Here is a 26,714-nt window from a genome sequence, read left to right on the forward strand (position 1 = left end):
GCTCCTTCTTCACGGAGAAAGAGCAGCCGCCGCTCCTTTTCCGATGAAAAGGAGCGGCGGCGGCGGCGGCTCCGAAAATATTAAAAAATTAAATAAAAATTATTATCATTTTAATTTTTTTTTAAAAGATGGTATTTTTATACTATTAATAACTAATTAATATATAGGTTAAAAATAAAAGATTGTTTTAAACTCTTTTCCAAATAAAAAGTACAATTTAATATTTTTGGAAATGGATGAAACTTAAAAATTCAAAATTGGGTACAAATGGTGTTTTTACAAGGTCGGCGTATAAATGAAAAAAAAAGTGCAAGGTGTTATTAAGAATACATAAGGTGTTATTATTGAATCTGATTCAAGAGTTGCACTATCTCGAATATTTGAGCCCTCTATTAGTATTATCAATAAAATCAAATATCATCAGAAAATTTCTCCCTTCCATTCATTTCTCTTAGACTTCAGACAAGATGACTCTGTAAACGCTCTTGTAAAAATTGGAGTATTGATTTCATCCCCCAATTTTAGCATTACATTTGCTAAAACACAATTTTATAATATCGCTAGGAGATGAAGTTTGATGATGTAGATCACATTACATCATAACTCTCAACTATTCTTTTTATTCGTCATATGTAATTAGAATTTAGAAGTTCTAAAAATGCAGTGGATTGGATGGTCTCGGGGAGCCGTGTCAAATGTGTTTGTACTTCATAGTTGTATCGTCTAAATCCACTCAATTGATATGATTAGAATATATCATTTTAAGACAACAAAATAAAAAGATAATATCATTTTAAGACGGAATGCGCATTTATTTTTTAAATGCACTTTTAATATACTTTAGAATATATTACTCTCATCATAAGCAAAATGTAATAAGAAATGTACAAAAAAAAAATTATTATTTAGAATGGACGCAAAAGTGTGCTTATGACAAGTGGTGCCATCTCTGAAAATATCTCGAGTACAAGAATCATATAAACATCAAAAAGTTCGTGCTTTTATGGCATTAACTTCTCCCATAGAATAAATATGTTCTAAAACAAGAACCCGAGCAAAAATCTAAAAAGGAGACATAATTCTTCCCTAAAATATGTCTAGTATTATTGCAAAAGAGAGTGCCCCTTCTTCGTATATTTGCGCAAACCAATAATATTTCTCACAAGTCACATCTGAAATTTCAAATTAGGAAAAAACACCTCAAGAAAATACCTTAAGCTGCCTTGGGTGCTTTATCTGGTAGGACATTATCTGGAAGAATAAGTTCAGGCGGGGTTTCACGAACAACACCCAACATTGAGTCATATTCTTCATCCCGATGTGCAAACTTCTTGCGAAGCACCTTCTCAAACTCGATCTCATCAAAAGGCTTAGCATTCTCAGCAGCGTGAACCTGTGCAAGATTAGAATAATTGATGGCTGACTGTGTGATAAAGGCTATCTCTTCATCAGTTAGCTTCCTGAGAAATTTTGCAGGATTGCCTCCCCACACCTGCATATGTTGCAAACACTTGAGTTGCTATATCATGGATAGCATCTTGAAGTTTTCACTTTAATGTAAGTGCGCACGAGAATATATTATGGACCATAGCAGCTCCACTAATGATGCAATTCCTACCTATATATACTGGGTGATAATAATTTAAGTGGTCAAGACTAATATGATTAATAACGGAAACAAACTCCTAATAAAAGATATCACTATAAGATAAATATGCTGATATCATCTTGCATGGAAACAGGTGCAGAAATACCTCTCCTGCGGGTATCTTTGTGTTCTGCCTTACAAGGGCACCAGCAGCCACCATGGCATTTTTCTCAACAACAACACCATCAAGAAGTGTTGCTCCCATACCAACAAAAGCCTCATCTTCAACCGTACAGCCATGGAGAACAGCACTATGGCCTGCCCATTTTAAACTTCAAATAATAATACACAGGGAGTTGAAGCTTACATCAAGTTGATTAACAATAAAGAATGCTGCGGTCATATTCCTCACCTACAGTAACATTGTTCCCAACTATAGTTGGCAGTACCTTCCCACTTAGATTAGACTTTGCCACATGCACAAGGGAGTTGTCTTGTATGTTAGTTCCGGATCCAACACTAATACTGTTCACATCACCTATCCACAAAGAAAAGTATACATTGTTGTCAACAAAATCTACCAATGCAACCGCAAATGGAAGTAGTGTGAGTTAGCCTCTTCTACAATTAAAAATGGCCCTACCAGCATTTCCGTTCTAATTCCAACATCTTTGTTTATCACTTAGTGCTCCGTTTATGGAAATGTTTCTTGGGATTAAAAAAATGAAAATTAATACATGAACTCTATAAAAGAAAGGGACCTAGTCCTTAATATAGCAATATAATTATCATTTTACCTAGACTACCGCTCTAAAGTCAGGTTTGAATTTATTGATTTGCAAAAAATGAAATTACTGTGGAAAAAAGGGTCAAATTCTATTGAATAACCTATATCCATTATATCAACAACAACAGGATGCAACGATCCAATTTAGCCGAAAATTTTAAATGTCATGTGTGATGGAAAGAATACAAGAATTTTAATCAATTCATTACAGCCATTTACACAGATGAAACTCTTTGACTAGCAGAATTTATAGTTATAATAGACTTACAAATTACAATCGAGTGCAAATGATAAAGAAAAAGTAACATATACATGATAAATCATACATACCTCTCAAAACACAACCATACCAAATAGAAGATCCTCTACCAACTTGAACATCCCCAATGATTGAAGCACTAGGAGCCACAAATGCATCATTATCAACCACAGGTACTTTGTCAAATACATTCATCAGAGTGCGATGCCTAGACACTAAAATCCTTAAAATATTAATTAGTTGCTAACTAAAATAATAATACTAAAACAACAACCTAAAATTTATATTCCTCAATCTGATCGAGTCAATCACCATTACTACTATTATAAAATAAGGACAGTCAGGTGCTACTCAATGTTCATTTAAATTAAACGGAAAGGATCTAAGATATTTAAACAAAATGAGGAAAACTTACATTTTTCCTGGAAGTAGTAGTTTCCTTGCAGACGGCAGCCGAGACGATCAAGAGCTTGGCCAGATTCACGAATCCAGAACCCGACGGAGTATATTGCTCTGCCTAGGGTCCCCATTTATAAACCTGATAGCATAATAATAATAAAATCAAAAAACATTAAAACATAAACCTGATAGCAAAAAATTTGAAAAACATTAAAGCGTCAATTTAAAAAACATTCAATTCAATACATAAAAACAATACGTTTATCCAAAACATAAAAAAAATATTAGAAGTTGTTCGAAAAACGTGTCACATAATGATCTTGTGTTTATATGATTTCAAATAAAATTCTGTAGTCAAAATCTGTAAAATTCAACTTTTAGAAGGGAAGCGTCAATATTGTGATATACAATCACGCCAATTAATAAGCCAAATTAGATCTGAAATAAATAGAGGCGAAGTCCTATCATCGCTATCAAAAACTGCAACAATAACAATAGCAATCAAAGAAATCTTTAACATGCATGTGAAAATAACTCGACTTTTAACAGGATATCAAATCAACCAAATAATATTCACCAACATGCTATTAATTATTTTATATGTCAGTGCACTTTTTCATTTTTAATTTATAATCATAAATTATTTGATATTATTGAAGTCTGGATGTCAATGTCATAGCTGATAATATGTACAAATCTATATAAAAAATTATACTGAATTTAAATTTTTTAGTCTTGGTAATGCAACTCTAGAAAACAAATTACATATACTATTAGATTAGAAACAAAAAAAAAATGTAAAACATAACACAAATTAAAGCAAAATGCCAAAGTTAATATTGTTAGAGTTTGAATGAGTGAGTGACAAATTTCTAAATACATTTTTTCATTTTGGTAATAAATTTCCAACTAATGTTTTAAGGCATATTTTATGATGATAACGACTCTCATTACATTAATATAGACAACCGTTTATATGAAAATAGCTAATAAGAACATTTATCACATCTGTTAAATTAAGGCCTAATGCCTTAAAAAACCCCGACCTTTTAGCCCTTTTTCAATTCTACCCTGACGTTGAAAACTGGTCAATTTTACCATATTTTGCATTTTTGTGTTTCAATTGTACCCTGAAATATTAAATTGACGTTTTTTTCGTTTGGAAAAAATTAAAAAACGTTCTCCATGTTTAGCATATATTAACTATAGATGTTGAAAATTTATTTAGATTTAGTTAAATTAATTAAAAATTTAAATTAGTTTTAATTTGATTATGGTTTTTAGTTAGTTTTTAAAAATAAAATACTTATTTGTACATTTTTAAATGAAAATATATTTAATTTTAAAATCTTTAAACTTAGTTAATTAAATGATTTCATTATTTAAATAAAATAATTGTGAAAAATTAGGGTATAATTGAAACAAGAAAATACGAAATAGGGTAAAATTGATCAGTTTTCAATGTCAGGGTAGAATTGAAAAGGGGCTAAAAGGTCGGGATTTTTTGAGGTATTAAGTCTTAAATTATTCATATAAAAGATATAAAAAAGGGACCAAGATGTTGAACAATAAGAAACATGTAACTGAAGTAATTAAGAAAGAAGAAGAGAATTATAAGATTTCAATAAGTTGTAGTTCAAATCATGATTAATCAACAAATAAAACTTAAAAAAATTTAAGAAAATTTATATGAACAATATTTTAACCTCTCGTGAATAGTTAAAGAGTTCCAATTTGTAAGCATTACGAGGCAAAAGTTTAGATTATGCAAACAACTAAATAAACAATAACACATACAAGAATTCACATCGTCATTGGGTTCCTTGGAAGAATCAAATTCAAAATTAGAGAACTTTGCTTTGTTCTTAGAATTAAAAGATTTCATTACAATTAACTGATTATTGATTATTTCTTTTCCTCATCTTTAAGAAATTATAAAAATTTCATTGCCTTTCTTTTTTCTAATATTCCAAACATTCTTCCTTCCAAAAACCAACTTATCAAATTTCCAATGCTCAATACTCAAATATGGAGATTAATGTAGAAGACATATTTTAAGAGAATGTCAAGACCAAAATAATAATTAACAATATTAATGAAAAAAATACATTGATTACCTAAATTTTTACTTACAATTATTATCAAACAGAATTACAAATTATACATTCTAATTAACTTATAAATACTTTAAATAATTAATAATAACAATTCACAAACTATTCCGTAATTGGTAAAAGATTATTAAAAGTATACAAATTAAAATAATTAAATTATTTAAAAATTATCTAAGAAACTAAAAAATACTTAACAGATTAAACTAATAGTGCTCACTTGTTATAGAGCAGGCGGCGGCAGCGGAGAAGAGGAGAGGAGAGAAGCAGCGGTTCGGTGCAGATAAGAGGAGAGGATCAGCGGAGAGGAGAGGAAGAGCACGGCAAGCGGCGGAAGCGGCAGGGGCAACGAACGGCAGCGGCAGATGGAAGAGTGACGGATGCGGCAGATCTGTTTTGCAAAGGCCAGAGATGAAATGAAGGACTTAAACTTTGTTTTTTTTTTTTGAAAAAAGAATCAAATACGCCCCTAATGTTTATAGAAATATGCGGATATGCCTTTAATGTCTAAAACTTTTGATTGATTTTTTTAAAAGTAAACCATACACGAATATAATAAAAAAATTATTTTTATGTAATTCACTAATTTTTTTTATAATATATTTTTAAAAGAAATTCATTATCATATTTATAAAAACATATTAAAATAATTTTAAAATATACAATTGAAAAATTATTAGATAATAAAAAATAAAAAATAATTATCATAATAAGTAAATAACACTCTTTTTAATATTTTACATTGAAGAAAAAGTTAAAAAGTTATAGTACTATCTATAGCATTTTATAACTCTTTTGTGCTAAATTTAGCATAAGAAATGATACTATGCGAATATGAATAAGTATATGAAGTCAAAGAGATTTACAAAATGAAAATATAGTTTTGCAATTTGTTTCGTCGATTTAAGCGGGCGACCAAGCTTATCCCACAATAGACATGAGTAGAGGGAAATGAAAGGCACAACATGTTGTAAATTCAGCTAATCTCTAAATCCTTTTTTTTATCGGAGGTGGAAATCGACTCTTTAGAGTCTCATGTTAGCTGTTAGTTACCGAGGTGTGATTCGAACCCACAACCTCTCGATGCACTTAGAGACGCCTTAACCATTCAGACTAGGCCCACATTGGCAACCTCTAAATCCTAGTAATGCTAACTCTAAGCTCAAACATTTTTATATAATAAAAAAAGGAAAAAAAAAGGTTAACTTAGGGCTTTGATAGGCCATTAGCAACTTATCCAACTTATCTATTTGCTTCTGCATGTGTAATGAGCAAAAAAATTAGAGGAAAGTAACGCCCAAAAAAATTTAACAACATTAAAAAAATAGATAAGGTTAATCTACATAAACCATCCAAAATCGGGTTCGGTTTACATTCATACCTCACAATATTTTTGTAAAAATCTCTTAAAATAATGTAAATGTTTACATGTATTCCTAATATACTCAAAAATAAATATATTTTAACACAAAAGAGACAAAAATATCCCTTACACGTGTCAACATCTCATTAACTTGGTTTTATGTCAATAAGATGTTAACACACGGTGGTTAGTGTCTCCAATTGGAGTGTTCCGCAGCTGGCGCTTGCCGGATCTAGTCGGCAACGATCAGTAGTAAAGACAATCGGGATCTTAGACTAAACAATATACTCTACCGGGTTTTGAATTCGCAAAACTGGCTGAATTCTTGATTGATTGATGTTTTAAATCTGTAAGGTTTCTATACTAAATACTGTGAAGGGAATAATTAATTGATCATTTTCATATTAAAGAGTTTGTCCGGCCATACACCTTTTGTGCTCAAAGCATGGGCCGCTACAGATCTTTGTCGTGTTGGATCCGTAAAGTCGACTTCCCATTCTCAAAAAGGTCTACTTTAGAACATAGAGAAACTAAGTCTATAGCCTCGAAAGAATGGGAGTTTTCCATGTCTTGGATTTTAGCTTCAAAAACAAAAAGATTACTTGTAGTCTCCACCACAAATTTTTCTTAGCACTAAAGAGAAGCTCCAGCAAGCTTGGTCCGTTTCTCGAGCAGCTTCATCTCATCCTTGATCAACTCCAGCTTAATGTGGTCTTCGTTAGCATGGCTCATAACCTTATATATAAAGCATGGACCTATACACAATATTTGAAGACTACTAAAAAACACATAAAAAAGAGAACGAATCACTAACAAAACTACAAACGAAATAAAAAATAAATAAGAACTCACACATGTTGATCATGCTAAAGGCATATTAAGGTGAGAACTTTGGATCCAGTTCATCAATATACTGTCGATCTTGAGGAAACACTATTAGTTTAGGAATATCCAGGACACTTAGAGATTGCTCATAGAAGACTTCCCGTGATAGTTAGACTGCAACTACATATGCACACGTTCCATAATAAGAGTAGATTCAGGGTGAGAGCCATCAACCTTTTCTGGCATTCTAACTTGAACGTCAACAGCAGAAGAGACACGACGCTTCTGAGTAGTCGGCATATGCTCCTCTGTTGCATTCTGAGAAGAATAAAATAGAGCAACCTTGTTAGCATTGGTAGGAGTAGAAATACTCATATCTTGTTATTGTTTTCTAGCCCATTTATCACTTTTTAATGTAATTTATAATGCTATATATCTCATTATTAAACTTGAGTAATTTCAAGATCAAACGCCTTACAATGGGGAGTTTCAGGATTATTTTAACTATTTCGAAGAGTGTTCAAGCATCGGGAATCAAGTGAGCATCAAACAATGGCTTTTGGGAGTTTATAGTTGCCATGACCCGATTTCACGGCACCGCGAACGGCGCTAGGAAACGAGAGTGGTTGCTCCGGAACCCGTAGCAAACTTTAGAAAACGACAAACGATCATTCATTTGATGGATCCGGTAAAAAATTGCCATGTCTTTCGAGTCGCTCCAAATTCTTCTCCCTTTGGATCGCTCCGTAATAAACTTTATATCTAATGAACCCTTAGTTATGTCCTACAAGACAAATAAGGTCAGATAGGATTTCAAACTCTTGCTCCAAAATCCACTCTGAAGTTTAAGTTAGTATCAATCTCCATATAGAAAAGTACTACACAAAAGAGGCAATAAAGCTCAACTTACTATAGTAATAGGCTGGCTTGTCTTATATATAGACTTATTGAGTTGTCTTCCTTATAAACTAGAAATGTAGGATTTTGGTATAAAGCGGTCATCTGAGATTTTGTCTTATTCCATCAATTATCGATAAAATCAACAATTCTCGGGTTAACCAAGACTCCGACATACATTACATGGCATAAACATCACATACATATCGATTTACATTCATACACCAATACTCGAAATGATCTGAGATTCCAACCTTAAAATAGCATTTGCTCGAATCAACTCGAGTCTCCAAAATATTATGTTAAGATAAAAAAAAATATGCCATAATAACATTACATAAAATATATAATCATCCACATCAGAGTAATTGAAACTACAAACGACAAACAACTTTTATTGACTATTATCTCTAGAAGGAAAAATGTTTACATTAAACTTTGATAACTAGAACTCCCGGAATGAAATAAGAAGTCCCCTTTATGCTTTAATCGATAAAACCTGAAAATAGAAACAATAGCGGGGGTCAGTCAAAACTGAGTGAAAAATTGTTAATCTCTAAAGCTCAAAAACGGTGTCTTTGTATGATAAAAAAAGGAAAAAACTGTTAACTTAAGGCTTTGATAGGCCATTAGAATCATATCCATTCGCTTCCGCATGTGTAATGAGCAATTTTTTTAGAGGAAAGTAAAACCCAAAAATAAATTTTAACAACATTAAAAAAAATGGAGAGGGCAATTTACACAAACCACCCAAAATCGGGTTTTGTTCACAATCATACCTCATAATTGTTTTGGTAGAAATCTCTTAAAATAATATAAATATTTATATTTATTCCTAATATACCCTAAAATAAATATATTTTAATACAAAAGAGACAAAAAAATATCTGTTACACGTGTCAACATCTCATTAACTCGGTTTTATGTTGATGAGATGTTGACACATGGTGGTTAGTTTTCCGATTGGAGTGGTCCGCAGTCGGTGCTTGCTGGATCTAGTCGGCAATGATTAGTAGTAAAAAAAATAGACACCTTAGACTGAGCAATATACTCTGTAGGGTTTTGGAGGCCGAATTCTTGATCCATTGACGTTTTAAGTCGGTAAGGTTTCTATAAGGATCTTGTCTACTTGTATGCCGTGGAAAGGGGAATAAAAATGTCACGTGCTTACAATTTCATGGTTCACTTGGATGGGCTTGTAAGAAGGCCAAGCACTCTTCGGTGTGATGCATTTGTCATGGCATTAATCAAGCACTCTTCAACATGGAGTCCACAAATCCTCCAACTTCAAGAGAAGACGTACAAGTGGAATGCAGACTTGATAGACTTAGATCTTTGGATCAACAATTGCAAGGCCTTTCGAGTTAGGGGTGATCACTTTGTTTGTTTACTTGATGAGAACTTGATGCGCACCCAAATTGAACGACTTGCATCCAAAAGGAGGAGAGGCGAGGGCCAAATGGAAGCGGAACAAGGGATGCAAAAAGGGGTTGAAGCGGCTATTGGACAACCGCCAGATGTGCCAATGGAAGAAGCACAAGCTTTCCTCCACCTCCACCCGGTATGGACACCAATCAACTTCTCTCTCAACTATATAAGAGAATGACTTTATTTGAGCAACACATCGACAATCAGTTTCAACAAAATGGATTCAAGGTCTGATAAGGTTGAATTTGACATAGTCTATAATGCGCTCAAGAATGGATTTCTATTGGGGTGCTCTTTCTCCCCCTCGGTTCATGATGAATAAGAGGAATATGATGAAGAAGTGAGCGAGAGTTAGAATTTTTGAAGATCCATATCATTGCATTTCATTTAACTGCATTTTAATTTTGTTTTTCAAAATTTTACAATTCTAAAAATGCCTTGTATTCCTTTCTAGCCATGAAATACATGTATGTTTGTATTTAATTTATGCAATGACTTGTTATTAACTTAATTCTTAATGCAATTGGTGTGGTAGTTATATTGTTTTGCAATTACTCAAAAATATACTTATGATTATATGCTTTGATTTCAATTTTTTTATTAAAAATGCAAATTTTATCAAATGCCTAAGTTTTAATTTTTTTTATTTAATTTATGTCTTTAAATATCTTTTTGATTATTGGTGTATGAAGTAAGGGGGAGTGCTTCACGGGATTCACAGGCGTGGCAGGTTTTCACGGGCGTGACAGGAGGATATGAAATACCCCTTGATTTTGAACATAAGTCATGGGCGCGACTCAGAGGCTTCACGTGCGCGACCAAGAGATCAGTTGGAGAGTCCAAAGGTTACATTTGAATGTCTCAGTGAAAAGGTGCCATGTGGCAAACGACAATTGCAGAATTCAAGAAAACCATGAGTTGCGGGCGCGACCGAGTTGTTTCTTACAATTTTTTTCTCACTTGGAAGACTGAGAGAATAATTGTATAGGTTAAAAATATCCTTCAACCACCACATTTATGTGGTTAGACACATTAAGAATAATAACAACTACAAATAATTGATTTTTTACTGTTTTTATTTATTGTGCATCAAATTAATTGATTGTTTTTTTGTTGATTATCATTTGTTTATTAATCGTTTTGTGTAGGGTTGTGATTAGTCTTGAATAATTACTTTGTGGGTTTGAGATTAACTCTAAAAAATTAAGTGTTTAGTTTGAAAACACCAACCCATTAGTGGATTAGCAATCTCAATCTTTGATTGAATAACGGAGTAGAATCGGTTTGTTATTCGAACCACTCTAAATCCTTGGGGTTAAATGCAAATTCATACACCAACTTTGACCTAATTTGCAATTACAACATAAACTTTTAAACTTGGCAATGTCGGTAGCCAACTTTCATTTCTTGGCAAATTGGTACACCGACCAATCATAAAATGACAAATGGCGGTTTATTACAATGTCCACGTTAGTGTTTTTTGAGTTTGGTGTATCGATTTGCCAAAAGTGTAAAGTTGGTTACTGACATTGCCAAGTTTCAAAGTTTATGTTGTAATTGCAAATTAGGTCAAAGTTGGTGTATGAATTTGCATTTAACCCAAATCCTTGTGTGATTTTCTCGCAACTCTCAAACTCTTAATCTAAACACTAAATATTTTTTTTTTTAAAATAACTTTATTCACCCACTCAAAGGTAGTATTTAGGAAATTAATTTAATGGTGTAAAATATCACAAATTTTAGTGTGTTTTTTGCATTTTAACACCAACTTTTGATTTTTTGCAATTTTAACATTGAGCAATTTTCAGTTAGAAAAATGCTTAAAAATGTTGATGTGTATACCAGAATAATCACTCTTCTGGCATAATTATCGCATTCCATAAAGATAATACTTTTCAGACAAAGTTGTAATCATTGCATTACATAAGGATGAAACTGTAAATTAAATAAGTTTCATAAGACTTGTGAGCTTATTAAGTCAATTGTTTTAGTGTTCGAGCTGAACTTGAGTAGATAGATTATTCGAGTAGTTCGAACACGATCTCGATCTCGATCTCGATCTCAATCCTATTAATACCGAAATCAATTCCGTATAGCTCACGAGTTACTTGGTTTGATCACCTACAACCCTTCCATAAAATATGTTTGCAAATGTTCCAATTTTTTTTAATAGACTAATAATATTTCTAAATTTCGGTTGGCCAAAATGCAAACAAATCACAAACCGCCACCATTCTCTTCTTTTTGTTTCTTTTCTATTTTTCCTTTTTCTTGCAAAATCACAATCTATAAGAAATAATAATAAAGAAATGAAAAGACACAAAGATAATGACAATTAAGAAAACCAAAATCATAGCTTAAATAATCAATATTACTATGATATTAAGAATGTTGTTCTTCACCAAGAAACATAACAAACCTTCTCCTCCAACTCCTTCAATGGCGCCATCTCTCTCATCTCTTCTCCCCTCTCATTCCCACCCTTTCTCATCTCTCAATCCAAATTCTAATCACAGCCCATTTCTCACACAACGCCACTCTCTCAAACCCATATTTTTCTCCACAAAAAACTCCTCTAATAACAATAAAATCACATACCCACCGCCACCTCCGCCGCCGCAACAAGAGAAGAAATCATTTGCTGTGGCAACAGGGGAGCTGTTCTTGGGAATTGCGTCGAGGTTGTTGAAGAGTAGGAGCAGAAATGATAAATTTGTAGATGGGAATTTGCCAAATTCTAGTGCTGGGGTTTCTTTGAATGGGAATGGGAATGTGGAGTATGAAGAGAGAATTGGAGCTATTATGGAGGATGAGATTGAGCCTGCTGTTATTTGGGAACAAAGGGTTAAAGATGTTGAGGCTGAGAAGAAAAGGCGGGTGATTACTAGCCCTGGTTTTAGTTTTTCTGCTGCTGGATTGTTGTTTCCTTATCATCTTGGTGTTGCTCAGCTTCTTATTGAAAAGGGTTACATTAAAGTTAGTATTTTTTTTTCATTTATTTATACATATAGTGCCAAATTATGTTTACCATTGCTAAAATTTGGAGCTTTTGAATTCGAATTAAGTGATGGTTTTTGATGGTTAGAATTTTTATATGTTAATGCTGACAGATATGGTTTGTGATTGCATTGTGAATTTATGTTAGTAAAGTTTAGAAGAATTTCGGCAAAACGCATATTTGGGTCCCTGCACTATCTCTGTACTAAAAAGCATCCAGATTGGGTCCCTACACTATCAATTGCAAATACATTGAGACCTTCCATCCATTTCTGTTAGATATGAACTCAATGTGTTTACATGTACGTAAATGGACGGAATGGCTTAATTTGGATGAAATTGATAGTGTAGGAGCCCGACGTGAATGTTTTTTCTAGTACAAGGATTCAATCTTTAAAAGTGTGGTATTCTGTGTTAAGCCAAGAATTTTGCTTATAATGTGTTGATGGGGTGGTAAATTTGTGTCGATTTGGTTTTTGGCATGTCTTTCATATTCTGTAGGTTGGTTTGCATTATACCAGGTTGTGAATTTTATGATTATAATTTTGGGCCTTTTAAATCGATGTCGTTGTCCAATACTAGAATATCATCTAGGCAGCTTCAATTCAGTTTGCTTTTATTTGTGAAGAGTTTGTTTTTATTATAAAACATAATTTGCATGGATGATGTCGGGTTCCTGAGAATATATAACATGTGTGCTTGCTTTAGGTAGAAGGTTGTTTCTATACTTGATAACTTCATTATGAAGTTTAGTTAATTATTAAAAAATGTCATCTTAGCTTGTGGTTATGGTCTTATGGATACTCTTCCTGTTAGTAGCTTTGTAGTCCTATTATTCTGTTCACATGGACTTAATTAAAGTGCGCTGACTCTGGTCTGGTTATGAGGTTCCCAAAGCCATTTCAGAATCAGAAACAAACAATAGCGTGATAAATTCTTTCCTTGACCTGCTGATAATTTTATTTTTCCTCATCAGTAAATTTTTATTGAACTCAAATGTTTGTTTGACTCATAAACTTCTGAATACTGTGATTCAGGAAACCACACCATTGGCTGGTTCCTCTGCTGGTGCCATAGTTTGTGCTGTAATTGCCTCTGGTGCTAGTATGAAGGAGGCACTAAGAGCAACCAAAATACTGGCTGAAGACTGTCGGCTAAGAGGGACTGCATTTCGACTTGGGGTAAATTTCTACTGTAATTTCAAATGTGCTATCTGTAGTTGGGTATTTCTTTTTACAACGATAATTTTCATTTTTAATTCTACTGGGCTAGCATGTATTATTAATTTGTTTTACATTAAGATTTGATGTTTAAAGTAATGTCATATCTCAACTACTATTCTTGGAACAAGGACATCGTATATACAGCAGCATTTAGAGAACATTTATACATAGTCGAAAGCGCAACTTTAGATTTGTGTTTGGTCTGCGATTTTTATGTCCTTGCTATTGATCCAAAGGATGGAATGGCGGAGGCCTTTGCTCCCCGTCAAGAATAGGGCTTAGGACCTTGAGGTTAATTTCTTTGTGGGCTTGGGAGAAGCAAACTCTGCAACAAAGAGAATCACTATAATTTATTCTATAATGTTGCAAAAGAAGGGAATGATAGATTTTATACCGATTTTTTTTTTTTTTTTGGGCACAGGCTGTTCTACGTGAGGTCCTTGAAAACTTTCTGCCAGATGATGCCCATATCAGATCTAATGGGAGGGTTCGTAGTAAGATGATCTTTACTCTTTACTGATGAAGTCTCTGATTTATTGAGAATGATTGATACTTCTAGATAATTTGTTTTCTTCTACAATTGAGCATTTTTCATAAACTAATATCTGTAGTGAGGCAGATGTGATGGCATAAGTGTGCATGCATTAAAAATATATTTGTGTTACAGGTTTTGGTTCCTTTTTTTTTCATAATCTTTTCCATTAGTTAATTATCAGATCATTTATGTTGCATATGCTTGTTTTTGTTCTTGAGCATCTCTTTGGTTAGGGTAAATTATTTATTTGCAATTTGCAGCATTTAGATAATTTTATGACTTGTTTCTATTTATAATCATTTCCTTGTCCTGATATGGGACTACAGTAACATGTATTTGGACATTTGAAATTTTTATTGATCTGACCGTGGACTTTGTTAATATTGTCTGTGTTATACAGTTGCTGTAACTCAGATTTTGTGGAGGCCCAGGGGTTTGTTAGTGGATCAATTTGACTCGAAAGAGGATCTCATAAATGCAGTTTTCACTTCTTCCTTTATTCCAGGGTGAATAGTTAATACATTATTTTGCCTTCCATACTCGTTTTTATAATTGTTTTAGGGAACATTAAATTAAAATTATAATCTATTGAAAGTATTGCAGATATCTTGCACCAAGACCTGCCACAATGTTCAGAAATCGACTTTGTATTGATGGGGGTTTGACATTGTTTATGCCACCGACGGCAGCTGCTAAGACGGTAATTCGTAATTGCTTATGATATTTTCCTGTATATTTTCTCAATAAGACTCCCAGCTCTATCATACATAAACCAGTAGTTGAAGTGATCTAAATTATCATGATCTTGTACATAATTCTTGGCTAGGTTTGTAATTTACAACTGAATTGACGACGTTCATCCGAACTGGCCATTTGATCAGTAAACTGAGCTTCTCTTTGTGTGGTCTTCTGTCTGTGTGGTCTGATGTGAAAACAGTCTGATGTGAAAACAATGTATGAAAAAGTGATTCTTCACGATGGAGACCTATAAAAGGTCCCAAAGCAATATTGTGCACGCCAAATCTGTCAACTAGATGATTTAAAGAAACTTGTGATCGAGTTGGATAGCCAGTTGCGACTAGCACGGCCTCTGATTATTAATTTTTTTTTTTTTTTTGGGGGGGGGGGGGGTTTCAGAACACAATTATTGGCCAGTATTTAGGAAATCTTGAATTGTTCTGTCGAATTGTTTGCTCGCTCTTATCATGCAGCTCCATTTGTGAATTGTGGCTATGCTTCGTTGTGCTTTATTCCATTTTGTAAAAGCATCTTCACTTCATATCATGTCACTTGGTTATCTTCAAAATTCCTTGGATTAGCATGCAATGAATTTAGGCTCATTTAGGCTGCTTCTGCTATTGTTTAGAATACTTATGTCTTAAAACTGGAATCACCCAAAACATATAGTTGATATATATATGTTTATCGTTTGAGATGTGCATAGCTAATTACATCCTCCATTTGCTGCAATATATATCAAGATATGGACATTGCCATAACCTCATTGTTGCGTTTATTTCTCTCGGTTTCCCTCCTTTTTCTCCACAATGTAATATAGCAACTGTTTGCTGTGTTACAAGCTACATTGCACAGGAGCTTATTGAGTCCCACTTTCGCCTGTTATAACTCTGAAACGTTATATCTATAATCTGTTCCTATAAAAAAATTGTTTCAGCATTTCCCGTTTCAACATTTTCTATCCAAGTATTTCTGATTTCATGCGACATAAATTACAAGTATGGCATTTTGGTTAGTATTAATGAGTGTGGACGTTCTTGTTGTTTTGCAGGTACGTGTTTGTGCCTTCCCAGCTAGCCGATTGGGTCTGCAAGGAATCGGAATTAGTCCAGATTGCAATCCTGAAAATAGAGCTAGCCCTAGACAGGTACATCGGTCGTTGTCGCTGACTTTAATACTCTACACAGTATTATAGTTAATTAACATGTGTTTGCAATTATTCCAGCTTTTCAACTGGGCATTAGAGCCAGCAGGAGATGATATTCTCGACAGACTATTTGAGGTTGGTTACTTGGACGCAGCTGTTTGGGCTGCGGAGAATCCGGTCAATGAAGTCGTCCAAGATGACAGCCCGAAAGTTGAAAATGGCTCGGCGAAGTAGCTTAATGTAAATTCTGTTTCCATTTTGATGCTGAAGATGCGGATTATACGGTTTATAGTTGGCAGTTAGTTCCATACCTTAGGTTAATACTTGTTAGTTTAGGGGGAGAAGAGAATACACACATCTGATGTTCTTCTGTTAAATGCTGTATAGTCAAAAATCAATCTAGCAGATATCTCAAAAGGGAGAGGAAGTGTAAGGAAAATTTGTAAAATTTAGGGATTTTGATGTAGTGTGATAAAATTAGGATGATTCAATGTACTTTTTTTTTGCATTGAACTATAGGTTTAAGAAGAATCCACAATAAGAGAAGAAACTCTATTTTTTTTTATATAATTTTAAGTTTATTTGCTCTGTTGTTGTCTTGGATTATCAACCCTTATTTTGTATCTTTTCATTTTCCTCTCTTTTTTGGGATAATTATGTATCTTTTCAGTTAATTGGGCAGATAGCTAATTAAGAGTATCTCCAAAGGACTTTAAAATTGTCAAACTCTTTAATTTAGATAGTTTGACAATAAATTTAAACTTCAATGGACTCTCTATTTTTTAAATTTAAAGAAAAGAGTGAAAATGGCTCTCTACATATAGAGAGCCGTTTTCACTCTCTACTTCAAATCTTAAAAGATCAAATTTTAAATTTCAAAAAATAAGTTAGTTAGTTTTACTTTAAAATATAATATTAATTATTTGTAATATAAAAACTGAATAAATAAATAATTTTAAAATAAAAATAATTTTATATTATTAATATATATTATTAGTATTAGTTTTTGTAAAAATTAAATTAAATAAAAATATTATTATTAAAAAAGTCATTGAATTAATATTATTAATATTTAATATTTTTATTATTATCTATAAAAATTTAAAATTTAAAATTAAATTTAGAGAGCTTATTGGAGTAAAAATAAAAATAGTACTCTATTTAAAGATGCTCTTTATTTTACTAAAGATGTTCTTTAAAATAAAGAGCACATTGGAGATGCTCTAACTATATAGTTGATATATATTTCTTTGGCTTAATATATCATTTGACTCCTAAATTATACCCTTTTATTCTATGAGATTCCTAAACTAATTTTGTATTCTATTGAATTTCTTAACTTTTCTAAATTTTATTTAACCTCTCAACTACAATTTTTTTGACGATTTGACTTTTTTCGTCCAGCGTGGTAAAAGCGCGTGGTTTTAAATGTTTTGAAGCACGTGAAGAGTAATTAAAATGCATAAATTGTTCTGTTTAACACTTGAAATATACTATTTTGTTCTATTTGAAGTCTAAACTATTTTATTTTCCTTCTGTACCTTCAATTTTTTATTTTTTTTACCCATTTAACCTCCTCGAAAATATAATTATTTAATTTTTAAGCATTTTATACCTAGCATGAATGGTAAGAAGCATATAAAATAATTTATATATAATCACATATAATTTTTTTATAAATTGTTAACGACAATAGAAAAACAAAAGATATTGAAATCACATAATATAACTTTTTATACATGTAAATATTTACTTAGATTTCAATAATAATTAAGGGATTTTATCTATTTTTAATGATATTATAAAAGATATAAATTTATTATACTGTGATAATATTAAATACAAACTTAATTGTTTAAAAAATTATATTTTTTAGTGTGTTTCACAAATTTTAAATTTTAAAAATTTTAACATACCAACTTTTAATTTCTTGCAATTTCAAACTTTTCAAATCAATTCTGAATTTTTCAAATTGGTGTTAAAATTGGAAAACACGCTAGATTTCATGATTTTGAAAGTAATTAAGCTTTAAATGATTTTTCAAATAATATATAAAGTATATCACTTTTTATTTTAAATAAAAAAATATTTAGAATTAATATATTTTTTGACCACTAAACTTTACTCTTTTGTTCCCTATGACCTCTAAACTATTTTAGTGTTCCATTGAATCTCTTAACTATTTTTTGTTCTATTTAACTCCATGTCAACAATTTTATCCACATCAGCGCGCGTTGTGTGCACGTTTCGAATGAGGGGGTAAATAGAATAAAAAAAGAGAGTTAAGAGGTCCAGTAGAACATGAAATTAGTTTATAGATCGCAGAAAATAAAATGGTATAATTTAGGGATTAAATGATGTATTAAGTCTATTTCTTTTAATTGGACTAGTGAGACTAAGAAGATGAAGAAGAGAAGTAGATATTATAATTGTATAAAGAGAAATTGGCAAAATAAATGCCAATGTTTCACTTTTGTAACGATTTAAATTTAATGTTGAAATTACGAAATAAATCTCAATCTTTTCAATTTTTACATTCTATAGCCTCATTTCGAGTTTCGGTCATTTTGCCATATTCTTTAAGCCACATAATGCAAAAATACGAAAGATTAAAATTTTATTTGCAACGTTTTAAAACGTTGAGATTATATATATATATATATATATATATATATATATATATATATATATATATATATATATAAATGCTTACCACGTATGCAAATAATTATTAGAAAACGGATTGGGCTATAAAATACAAAAGATAGAAAATTTGAAATTTGTTTCATAACATTTTGAACATTAGATTTAAATCGCAACAAAACAGAAATGTTAGGATTTGTTTTTCCAATATTTCTATAAAAGATAAGTTAGTATTTTTATAAAGAAAAAATTGACATAATATTTTTGTAAATATTTTATATTATTGTAGTATAGGGTGTAATTCTCTAATCACATTCTCATTTCTAGTCAATGAGAGTCTACCCTTAATTGTTAAGGTGTCTTCAAGTATATTATGAGGTCGTGGGCCGAACCCGCCTCAATAATTAACATATGATAATTAAGATCATAATAGTCAGGATTTTATTTTATATATAAAAAAAAATTCTCATTTCTATATGATTTTTTTTTGGTAGAAAACAACCAAAAGCTCATTTAATTAAAATTAAACAAGAATACAACCAAAAACTAACGAAACCCCTGTTAGAAAAGCCTCAGGGGGAAAACAGGAAAGGATAAGTCCTCTGTTACAAAAGCCTCAGAGGACTAAACCTAACTAGAAAAGAAGAAGGCTGGAACAGAAACCACCCCTGTTACAAAAGCCTCAGGGGGGCCTGCAACAAACAAACAAACCTACCAGAAGAAACATAAAAAGAAGCAAACCAGAGCACTGCAAACTACTGACCCCAATACAAAAGCCTTAGGGCCTAGAGCAAGCAACCTCTGGCAGACACATAGCAGATTATATAGAGCTAACCCCCTGTTACAAAAGCCTCAGGGGAAAAGCAAACTAACAGAAGCAACCTTCAAAGACTATATGAGGAACACACCAGAGAACTACAAAGCTACTGACCCTGTTACAAAAGCCTCAGGGCCAGAAACAAGCATCCTCTGGAAACCAGAAAACCAAGCATTAAGAGAGTTGATTGATAACTCCATTAATTCATCATTCTTGTCTCCCACTTTAGCAATCAGCACCATTCTGATATTCTGGATAATCTCTTCCATTTTAGTATCCTCTTTTAAGAAATTTTTTTGTTCTTGACTTTCCAAATGTTGTACACAGTACCAGCAAGCACAATTCTTCTGCAATTTGCCATCAAACTCTTCCCAGAAGCCTTCCTGCTAAACCAACTAATGAGTCTTCTCCAACTACTCAAGTCCAGTGGGCATCTGCAAACAGGCAAAACTTTTTGCCAAATGCTTTTAGCATAGAAGCACTCAAACAAACAGTGCTCCATAGTTTCAGCAGTACTAGAGCACATTTCACAAGTATCGGCATCAATGACTCCCCATTTTTTCATTTTATCTTTAGTTCTTAACTTGTTCATTATAGACAGCCAGAGGATAAAATTGAATCTGTGAATGGAATTTCTACCCCAAACCACTTTGTTCCAATTCACCATAGGATGGTTGTCTCTAATCTTCTTCCAAACTTGATTAATTGAGAACTTGTAGTTCTTTTCCACACTCCAAACAACACTATCCTCAACTTCATTCTAGATTTTGTAGTTGTTCCTTATAAACTCCCAGGCATCTTCAGTATCTTCATCAATGAAAATCATTAAATAGTTAGAAGAGCGGGCATCCCGTCTGTCTCTATAGACCAATTCAGTCAACTTAATTTAAAAAATACAGTCGAGTTTTACTCAATTTAGATTCAGATCATTTTTTATTTTGATTATAATATATTGACTTAAAATTAAAGGTTTGTAAAGGAAAAGAAAATATAATAATTTGTTTTTCGATTTATAATACGATTTATAAATCAAATTGTGCACTTTTAATGTGTTTTATATCAGTTCAACAAGAGAAATTTGAATGTTTTTTGTATTTTTTAATAATATTACTGCAATTGTAATAATTTAATAATAATTTATAATTTTACTTGAAAAAGAAGTATGAAGTGAGTTGACAAATTAAGTGATTATAAAGGCTTAGGTAGTGGAAAACAAATGCAATCCAGTTAACATTCCACTTTCACAGCAAGTCAAAAAGCTTCTTGAAAGTGCTAGTAAATCATTTTACCTCCAACATGTCAACGACAAACTCATTTTTATCCTCCCATTCCTAAAAGCACCACATCAAAAACAATTTGATCAAGTCCTCTTTAAAAAAACAACAATTTCAAGGGTAGACTTATGAAATTATAAGAGTAACATATGAATCTCCAATTTCATACGAACCTTTTAACAACTCATTTATAAATACTAGTTTCGTATTACGTGCTATGCACGTGACTCGTAACATAACTCGTTAATGAATATATTAGTAAATTTATTATAATTATATTAATTTTTTTATTTATAATTAATATTAAATTAGTTAATTTTTTTATAAAAGTAAATATAATATATTCGGTTATCAAATTTTTTTCCATACTGAATTTATTCTTGTTTTGATTTTATAATAATCATAATTAAATAATTAACTTAATTTTATTAATAATATCTTTAAAAATAATAAAATAAAAATTTAAATAATAATATATTGACCAAATACAGTATTTTAATTTTGTAGTTCAATCAAACTAAAAGATAGGTATTCTACTAATTTGTCGACAATTTAGTTATTTTTTACACACTAAAAGCTAAATTAGAGATAATTTAGCTACCTATTCTAATTAGGACTTTAATTACAATAGTGATTAATTAAATAATTAATTAGTTAATGACTATAAAATCTTTATTTAGTAGTAAACTGAAAAGGATTATTCAGTAAATTTGTATGTCCCCCCATCCGTGCTTTTATATATAGTATAGAAGTATAGATTAGAAGTCTCATTTTATGGGATATGGAATTTGAACCTATGATGTTTTTTCAGTCATTTGTTTACTGTCTGTATATAAGACTAATTGAACCAACCTTAAAATGTTAGAGTGGTGGAATGATTTTTGTTTAATTAGGACCAAAAAAATGCCACTTTGGCCAATGTTTGTTTTTTCTTTCTAAAAATAACCATATAAAATATGGTTTGTTATAAAAAATAGTTGAATAACATGCGACCGTTAAAGTGTAAAATTTCACCGACTATTTTGCTATCCTTGATTCTGCCCATGTAAATGCATAAAAGAAGTGATCATTGCATACAGCTATTAGCATATATGAACATAGACATCGTACCAAACCATGCACGCTCATGCACCTTCTTTCTACATAAAGTTGCTCTTAATTTCTTCTCAAACATTTTTATTAATTAGTCGCCATAAAGCACACCAATACTTTAATTAATTTGTCTACATTTCTAACTCTACTTCTTCAAGCTTTGGCCTAAATTAATCTCATATTTCTCCGTTTCTTCTCTCTTAGGGTTTTTCAAGGGCCTTGTTGCAGAGCCATTTTGGCATTCTGTCCACCTCCGTATGATAATGTTTGGAGATGGCCAGCATGTCAAACGGGCTCTGTAAATTTTTCCTTGACAAACCCTTCGAGATTTCAAAGCCATAGATTTGTATTCTTACATTATGAAATTAAGAGTTTTATCAATATATATCACCCACACATTTGATTCGAATGGTGAAAACGAAGTTGACATCTCTTGAGTAAGGGTTTCGGGTGCGATCCTTGTATGAAGAGCTTGGTCACATACACAGAGACTTGATCTTTCAACTGAAACATAAAGGTGGGTGATGAGTGAAAGCATGAACAGAACTAGGGGACGGATGGGCGACCTCCCCTAGCCATCTATTATTTTTTCTTATATCGTTTGCTATTTTTTTCTCCTTTTATAATTATTTTTATCGGGTTTATTCATCTTTCTTTCGCTTTCTGTCTTAATGTTTTTTATTTCACTACTTGTGAGTGTAAAGATAGATTAATGGATTGTACTCGTATCGTGTCGATCCATGTTAATGATTGAGAAGAATACGAGTTACTTATTAATCGTGTTAGTACGACTCATTTATTAATCGTATTAATACAAATATAACAAAAAAATTAAACACATTATAATACATGTTAATCTATATGATTTTTTTAATCTAAATCGATTATATGAATCATACAAACAGGATCCATTTAATTTATTTATTATAAATGAATCGAATATCAATCATATCATGACACGACATGTAGTTATTTAGATAAATTGAATTTGAATAACACCAGCAAAACATGACATAAATTAAGCATTCAATTCTATCTCCTGGAATTTCATTCTGAATATGCTTCGCAGGATGAACTTTGATCAAAAGTGGATTTCATGGATTTTGTCCTTCTTTGATTCAGCACAACTTTCTGTTCTTTTGAATGGAAGCCCTACAGAGAATTTCTTTATGGGTAAAGGTGTTCGCCAAGGCGATCCTATCTCGCCAATGTTGTTCGTTTTAGCTGTGGATTGTTTGCGTGCATTATTCTCCAAAGCTGTGAATTTGGGTCTTTTATCGGGTGTTCATATTGATGGTCTTGATGAGCCGGTTTCCATTTTACAATTTGCGGACGACACCCTTCTTTTTGTTCCTAATGACTTAGAGATGATTGATAATCTTCTTTGCATTCTGAGATGTTTTGAGTTGATTTCGGGCCTTAAAATTAATTACCAAAAGTCCTCTATTATTGGTATTAATGTTGATTCTTCTTCTCTTGCTAGAGCTTCTGAAATCTTGGGGTGCAAAATTGAGGAACTTCCGATCACTTATTTAGGACTCCCTCTCTCTGATAGAATGTTGGGTATAAAAGCTTGGGATTCAGTGGTGGCTAATTTTTCATCTCAACTTTCATCATGGAGAGGTAACCTTCTTTCTCCGGCAAGTAGACTAATTCTTATCAAGTCCGTTCTTTGTAGTTTGCCGGTTTATTACTTGGGTTCTTTTAGAATTCCATGTATTGTTGCTGATTCTCTTGAACGCATCATTCGAAGATTTTTATGGAATGGCAAAGTTGATACTCGGGTGGCTTGACGTTTGCGCTCCGTATTCGTTAGGAGGTCTTAATATAACTCCTTTGCGAACTAGAAACATTTGTTTGTTGATGAAATGGTTGTGGAAATTGATGGCGTGTAACAAAGACTCCTTATGGTTTGCGGTGGTCTCTTCTAGCTCGTCGATTGATAATTGGTTCGCAATTGAATCAGCGAATACTCTCCACTTCTCGCATTTGTGGAAAGGCATTCATAAAGTTTGTGTAAAAAATAAGGTTGCTTGGGATTGTTTTTTGAATTCAGTTTCTATGTCATTAGGTGATGGTACTCGGACTCGCTTTTGGTTGGATCGTTGGCTAAACGAACCATTGTTCTCTATTTTTCCTAGCTTGTTCAAGATTTCAAGAAATAAACATGCCCTTGTAGTTACTGTTTTCGATCAGCAGCTGAACCATTTTGGTAATTTTGAATGGGCAAGACGTCTTCGTGTAGGTGAGCAGGAGCAGCTATCTCAGTTGCAGAATTTGCTTCCTCGTCTGGATGGATTGCAAAATGAAGCTGACGGGTTTTTATGGCTGAAATCAACAGAGTTCACAGTGGCATCAATGGCGAAGCTTTTTACTTCAGCTTTGCACTCATCTCAGGTCAGCTCTCACAGCAGTTTCACGTTCCTTGCAGCAGCAGTTTGGAAGGAATTCCTACCTCCTCGGTTGCAATTCTTTGTCTGGCTTATGGATCGGGACTGAATCTCCTCAAATGTAACTTTGGTGAGAAGAAGTATTCTCAATCATGAACAGATTTCTTGCTCTATTTGTTCTATGGAGGAATCATCAATCCACATTGTGCTTCATTGTAAGTTTGCATGGAGCTTCTGGAACTCTATGTTATCTAACAGTAATGTTATTTGGGTGACTCCTTTTTCTCTTGATTCATTCTTCATGCAATGGATGACTTTAGCTACGGGTAGATATCGACCTATATGGAAGCTTATTTGGTTCTTCGGAGTTTGGCACCTATGGAAAGCACGAAACAATCGAGTTTTTAATGACACAACTTCGAAAGCTCAGAGCTTGGTTTTCTTAACCATTTGCAAGGCGGTGGAATACTATCGAACTAGGAATCAGAGTTTCCCTTACTCGGAAAATGATGTTTATCGCTCTATTGATTTCTTTATGTAATTTTATTTGCCTAGAGGTTTGTCTCTGACTTTTTTGCCGCTTTCGCTTTGTGAGCGTGCTAATATACCTACCATTTATCTAAAAAAACATGACATAAATTGACACACAAGATATGTTTAAATTGTGTTATAAATAGACCAAACGAATTTACGTGTCAATCAACAATACGATAAATTTTAAGAAGTGTTACAAACATGTCTTCTTAATGATATGAATATATATAATTTAATTTTTTTTAATAATTACATATAATTTAATCTTATTTTGTTATTTTTTGTATTAGACGAGTTTACTTTCTGTATCGCTATTCACCATTAAGTAAAAGTCAACCAATTAAAAAAGAAGCCATGTATTGCATTAATGAATGTTTCACTTTTTGGTTAATTTGCCAAACTTTCTTTTGATAGTATAATGATTCCTTGAGGCTCGATCGGTTGGCATGTTTAAAGTTCCACTATGTGATTTCCTGTTTAAACTTGCACTTTTCTTTTTAGTCCGTATTTACATATTGCAATTTGTTTTTGGATTAGTCCATTTGAAGGTCCTTTAATTTTCTGTTTTTTAATTATTTGATTCTTAAATTTCACTTTCGAATTTTTATAGCCTTTAAATTTTGATTTTTTGCTTTTTCAGATCTCCCGACTTTTTACTTTTTCAGGACCTCAAACGAGTACGGATCACTAAACATAAACAAGTTGATGGGTTAAGATATAAAATGGTGTTATAATTTGTACGGTTTCTATCTCTCCCAACATTGTAAACGAACGAACGGAATGGACATGCATTCATTTGAAGACTCGAAAAAGCAAAAAATCAAAATTCAGAGACTAGAAATAATAAAAATAAAATTTATGGTCCAGATAATCAAAAATTAAAAGTTAAAAGACTTTAAAATTGACTACTCCAACTGCTAGAGTTTCAAATATTAATAATTAGTTGCAGCGACAGGATTGAAAGTTTAAGTCACTACATTAGCAAAATGTTAAAAAATATATTTTACCTTTTGATTTGGTAAAGTAAATTTTAATTAAGACGATCATGCATGGAATCCTAATTTCGTTAAAATAAAAGGTAGGATTATTTTTCATACTTATATAGAAATACCTTTAAAAATAGACATATTAAACTTCAGGGTGGCGCTATTTAAAAATTATAACTCTCTGTGTGTGAGAGAGAGAGAGAGAGAGCAATGTTTTTTAGTTTGATAAAATTGTCCTAATTTCATTTGAATCCATTTCTTTATCTTTAATAAAAGAAGGCAAATTTGTTAAAATAAAAGTTCTTATTCTATTATCACTACAAAAAATACTAGAATTAGCAGCAAATATTTTTGCTGCTAATAGTGCTAAAATTGTTACTATTAACATATAATAACAAAAAATAATTGTGTCATGTTACTGCTAATAAAACGTTGCCTTAAATAATTTGTAACAAAATTTGCAATAAAATGCTACTATAACTTAATTAATGGCAACAACTTTTAAAATTAATGCTGCAAAATGTTTTTTAGCAGCAAAAAAAAAATTAGCTGTAAAAATATTTGTTGCCATATACAGAATTCCTTGTAGTGTATTATCCATTGTTGCTCTGATAATAGCAATACAATAAATGTTATATTTATTTTTGAACAAAGAATCATTTTACCTCCTGATATTAGCAC

At 32.0% G+C, this 26,714-nt stretch overlaps 2 protein-coding genes across 3 annotated transcripts; one reads left to right on the forward strand and one right to left on the reverse strand.

Annotated features, from left to right (window-relative positions):
* Positions 1-978: 978 nt before the first annotated feature.
* LOC126661349 (gamma carbonic anhydrase 1, mitochondrial-like) lies at positions 979-5,574 on the reverse strand. Its single transcript, XM_050355178.2, has 6 exons — positions 5,365-5,574; positions 3,050-3,172; positions 2,706-2,849; positions 2,001-2,126; positions 1,755-1,906; positions 979-1,492 (listed from the first exon to the last, which is right to left on the reverse strand). Exons 2-6 carry the CDS (start codon positions 3,162-3,164, stop codon positions 1,214-1,216), a joined length of 816 nt encoding a protein of 271 aa, XP_050211135.1. The 5' UTR covers positions 3,165-3,172; positions 5,365-5,574; the 3' UTR covers positions 979-1,213.
* A 6,411-nt stretch (positions 5,575-11,985) lies between these two features.
* LOC126661336 (uncharacterized) lies at positions 11,986-16,885 on the forward strand. 2 transcript variants are annotated; one of them, XM_056104031.1, is made up of 8 exons: positions 11,986-12,633; positions 13,542-13,580; positions 13,692-13,835; positions 14,299-14,371; positions 14,813-14,918; positions 15,016-15,112; positions 16,202-16,297; positions 16,376-16,885. In XM_056104031.1, the coding sequence occupies exons 1-8, from the start codon at positions 12,034-12,036 to the stop codon at positions 16,529-16,531; spliced, it is 1,311 nt and encodes a 436-aa protein (XP_055960006.1). In that variant the 5' UTR covers positions 11,986-12,033; the 3' UTR covers positions 16,532-16,885. The 2 variants fall into 2 exon arrangements, with proteins under 2 accessions (XP_055960006.1, XP_050211119.1); XM_050355162.2 differs by lacking the exon at positions 13,542-13,580 and having other exon boundaries at positions 11,989-12,633.
* Positions 16,886-26,714: the final 9,829 nt, after the last annotated feature.

The sequence above is a fragment of the Mercurialis annua genome, linkage group LG8 (genome assembly GCF_937616625.2).
Source record: "Mercurialis annua linkage group LG8, ddMerAnnu1.2, whole genome shotgun sequence".
Lineage (NCBI taxonomy): Eukaryota > Viridiplantae > Streptophyta > Magnoliopsida > Malpighiales > Euphorbiaceae > Mercurialis > Mercurialis annua.

Excerpts from the sequence above, each read along its gene's own strand:
- LOC126661349 (XM_050355178.2), bottom strand. The coding sequence starts at position 3,164 with ATGGGGACCCTAGGCAGAGCAATATACTCCGTCGGGTTCTGGATTCGT. Across the intron at positions 2,127-2,705 it reads GTATGGTTGTGTTTTGAGAG|GTGATGTGAACAGTATTAGT; the intron begins GTATGTATGATT and ends CTTTGTGGATAG. Across the intron at positions 1,493-1,754 it reads CAAAGATACCCGCAGGAGAG|GTGTGGGGAGGCAATCCTGC; the intron begins GTATTTCTGCAC and ends CAACATATGCAG.
- LOC126661336 (XM_056104031.1), top strand. The coding sequence starts at position 12,034 with ATGATATTAAGAATGTTGTTCTTCACCAAGAAACATAACAAACCTTCT. Across the intron at positions 13,836-14,298 it reads GGACTGCATTTCGACTTGGG|GCTGTTCTACGTGAGGTCCT; the intron begins GTAAATTTCTAC and ends TTTTGGGCACAG. Across the intron at positions 15,113-16,201 it reads CGACGGCAGCTGCTAAGACG|GTACGTGTTTGTGCCTTCCC; the intron begins GTAATTCGTAAT and ends GTTGTTTTGCAG.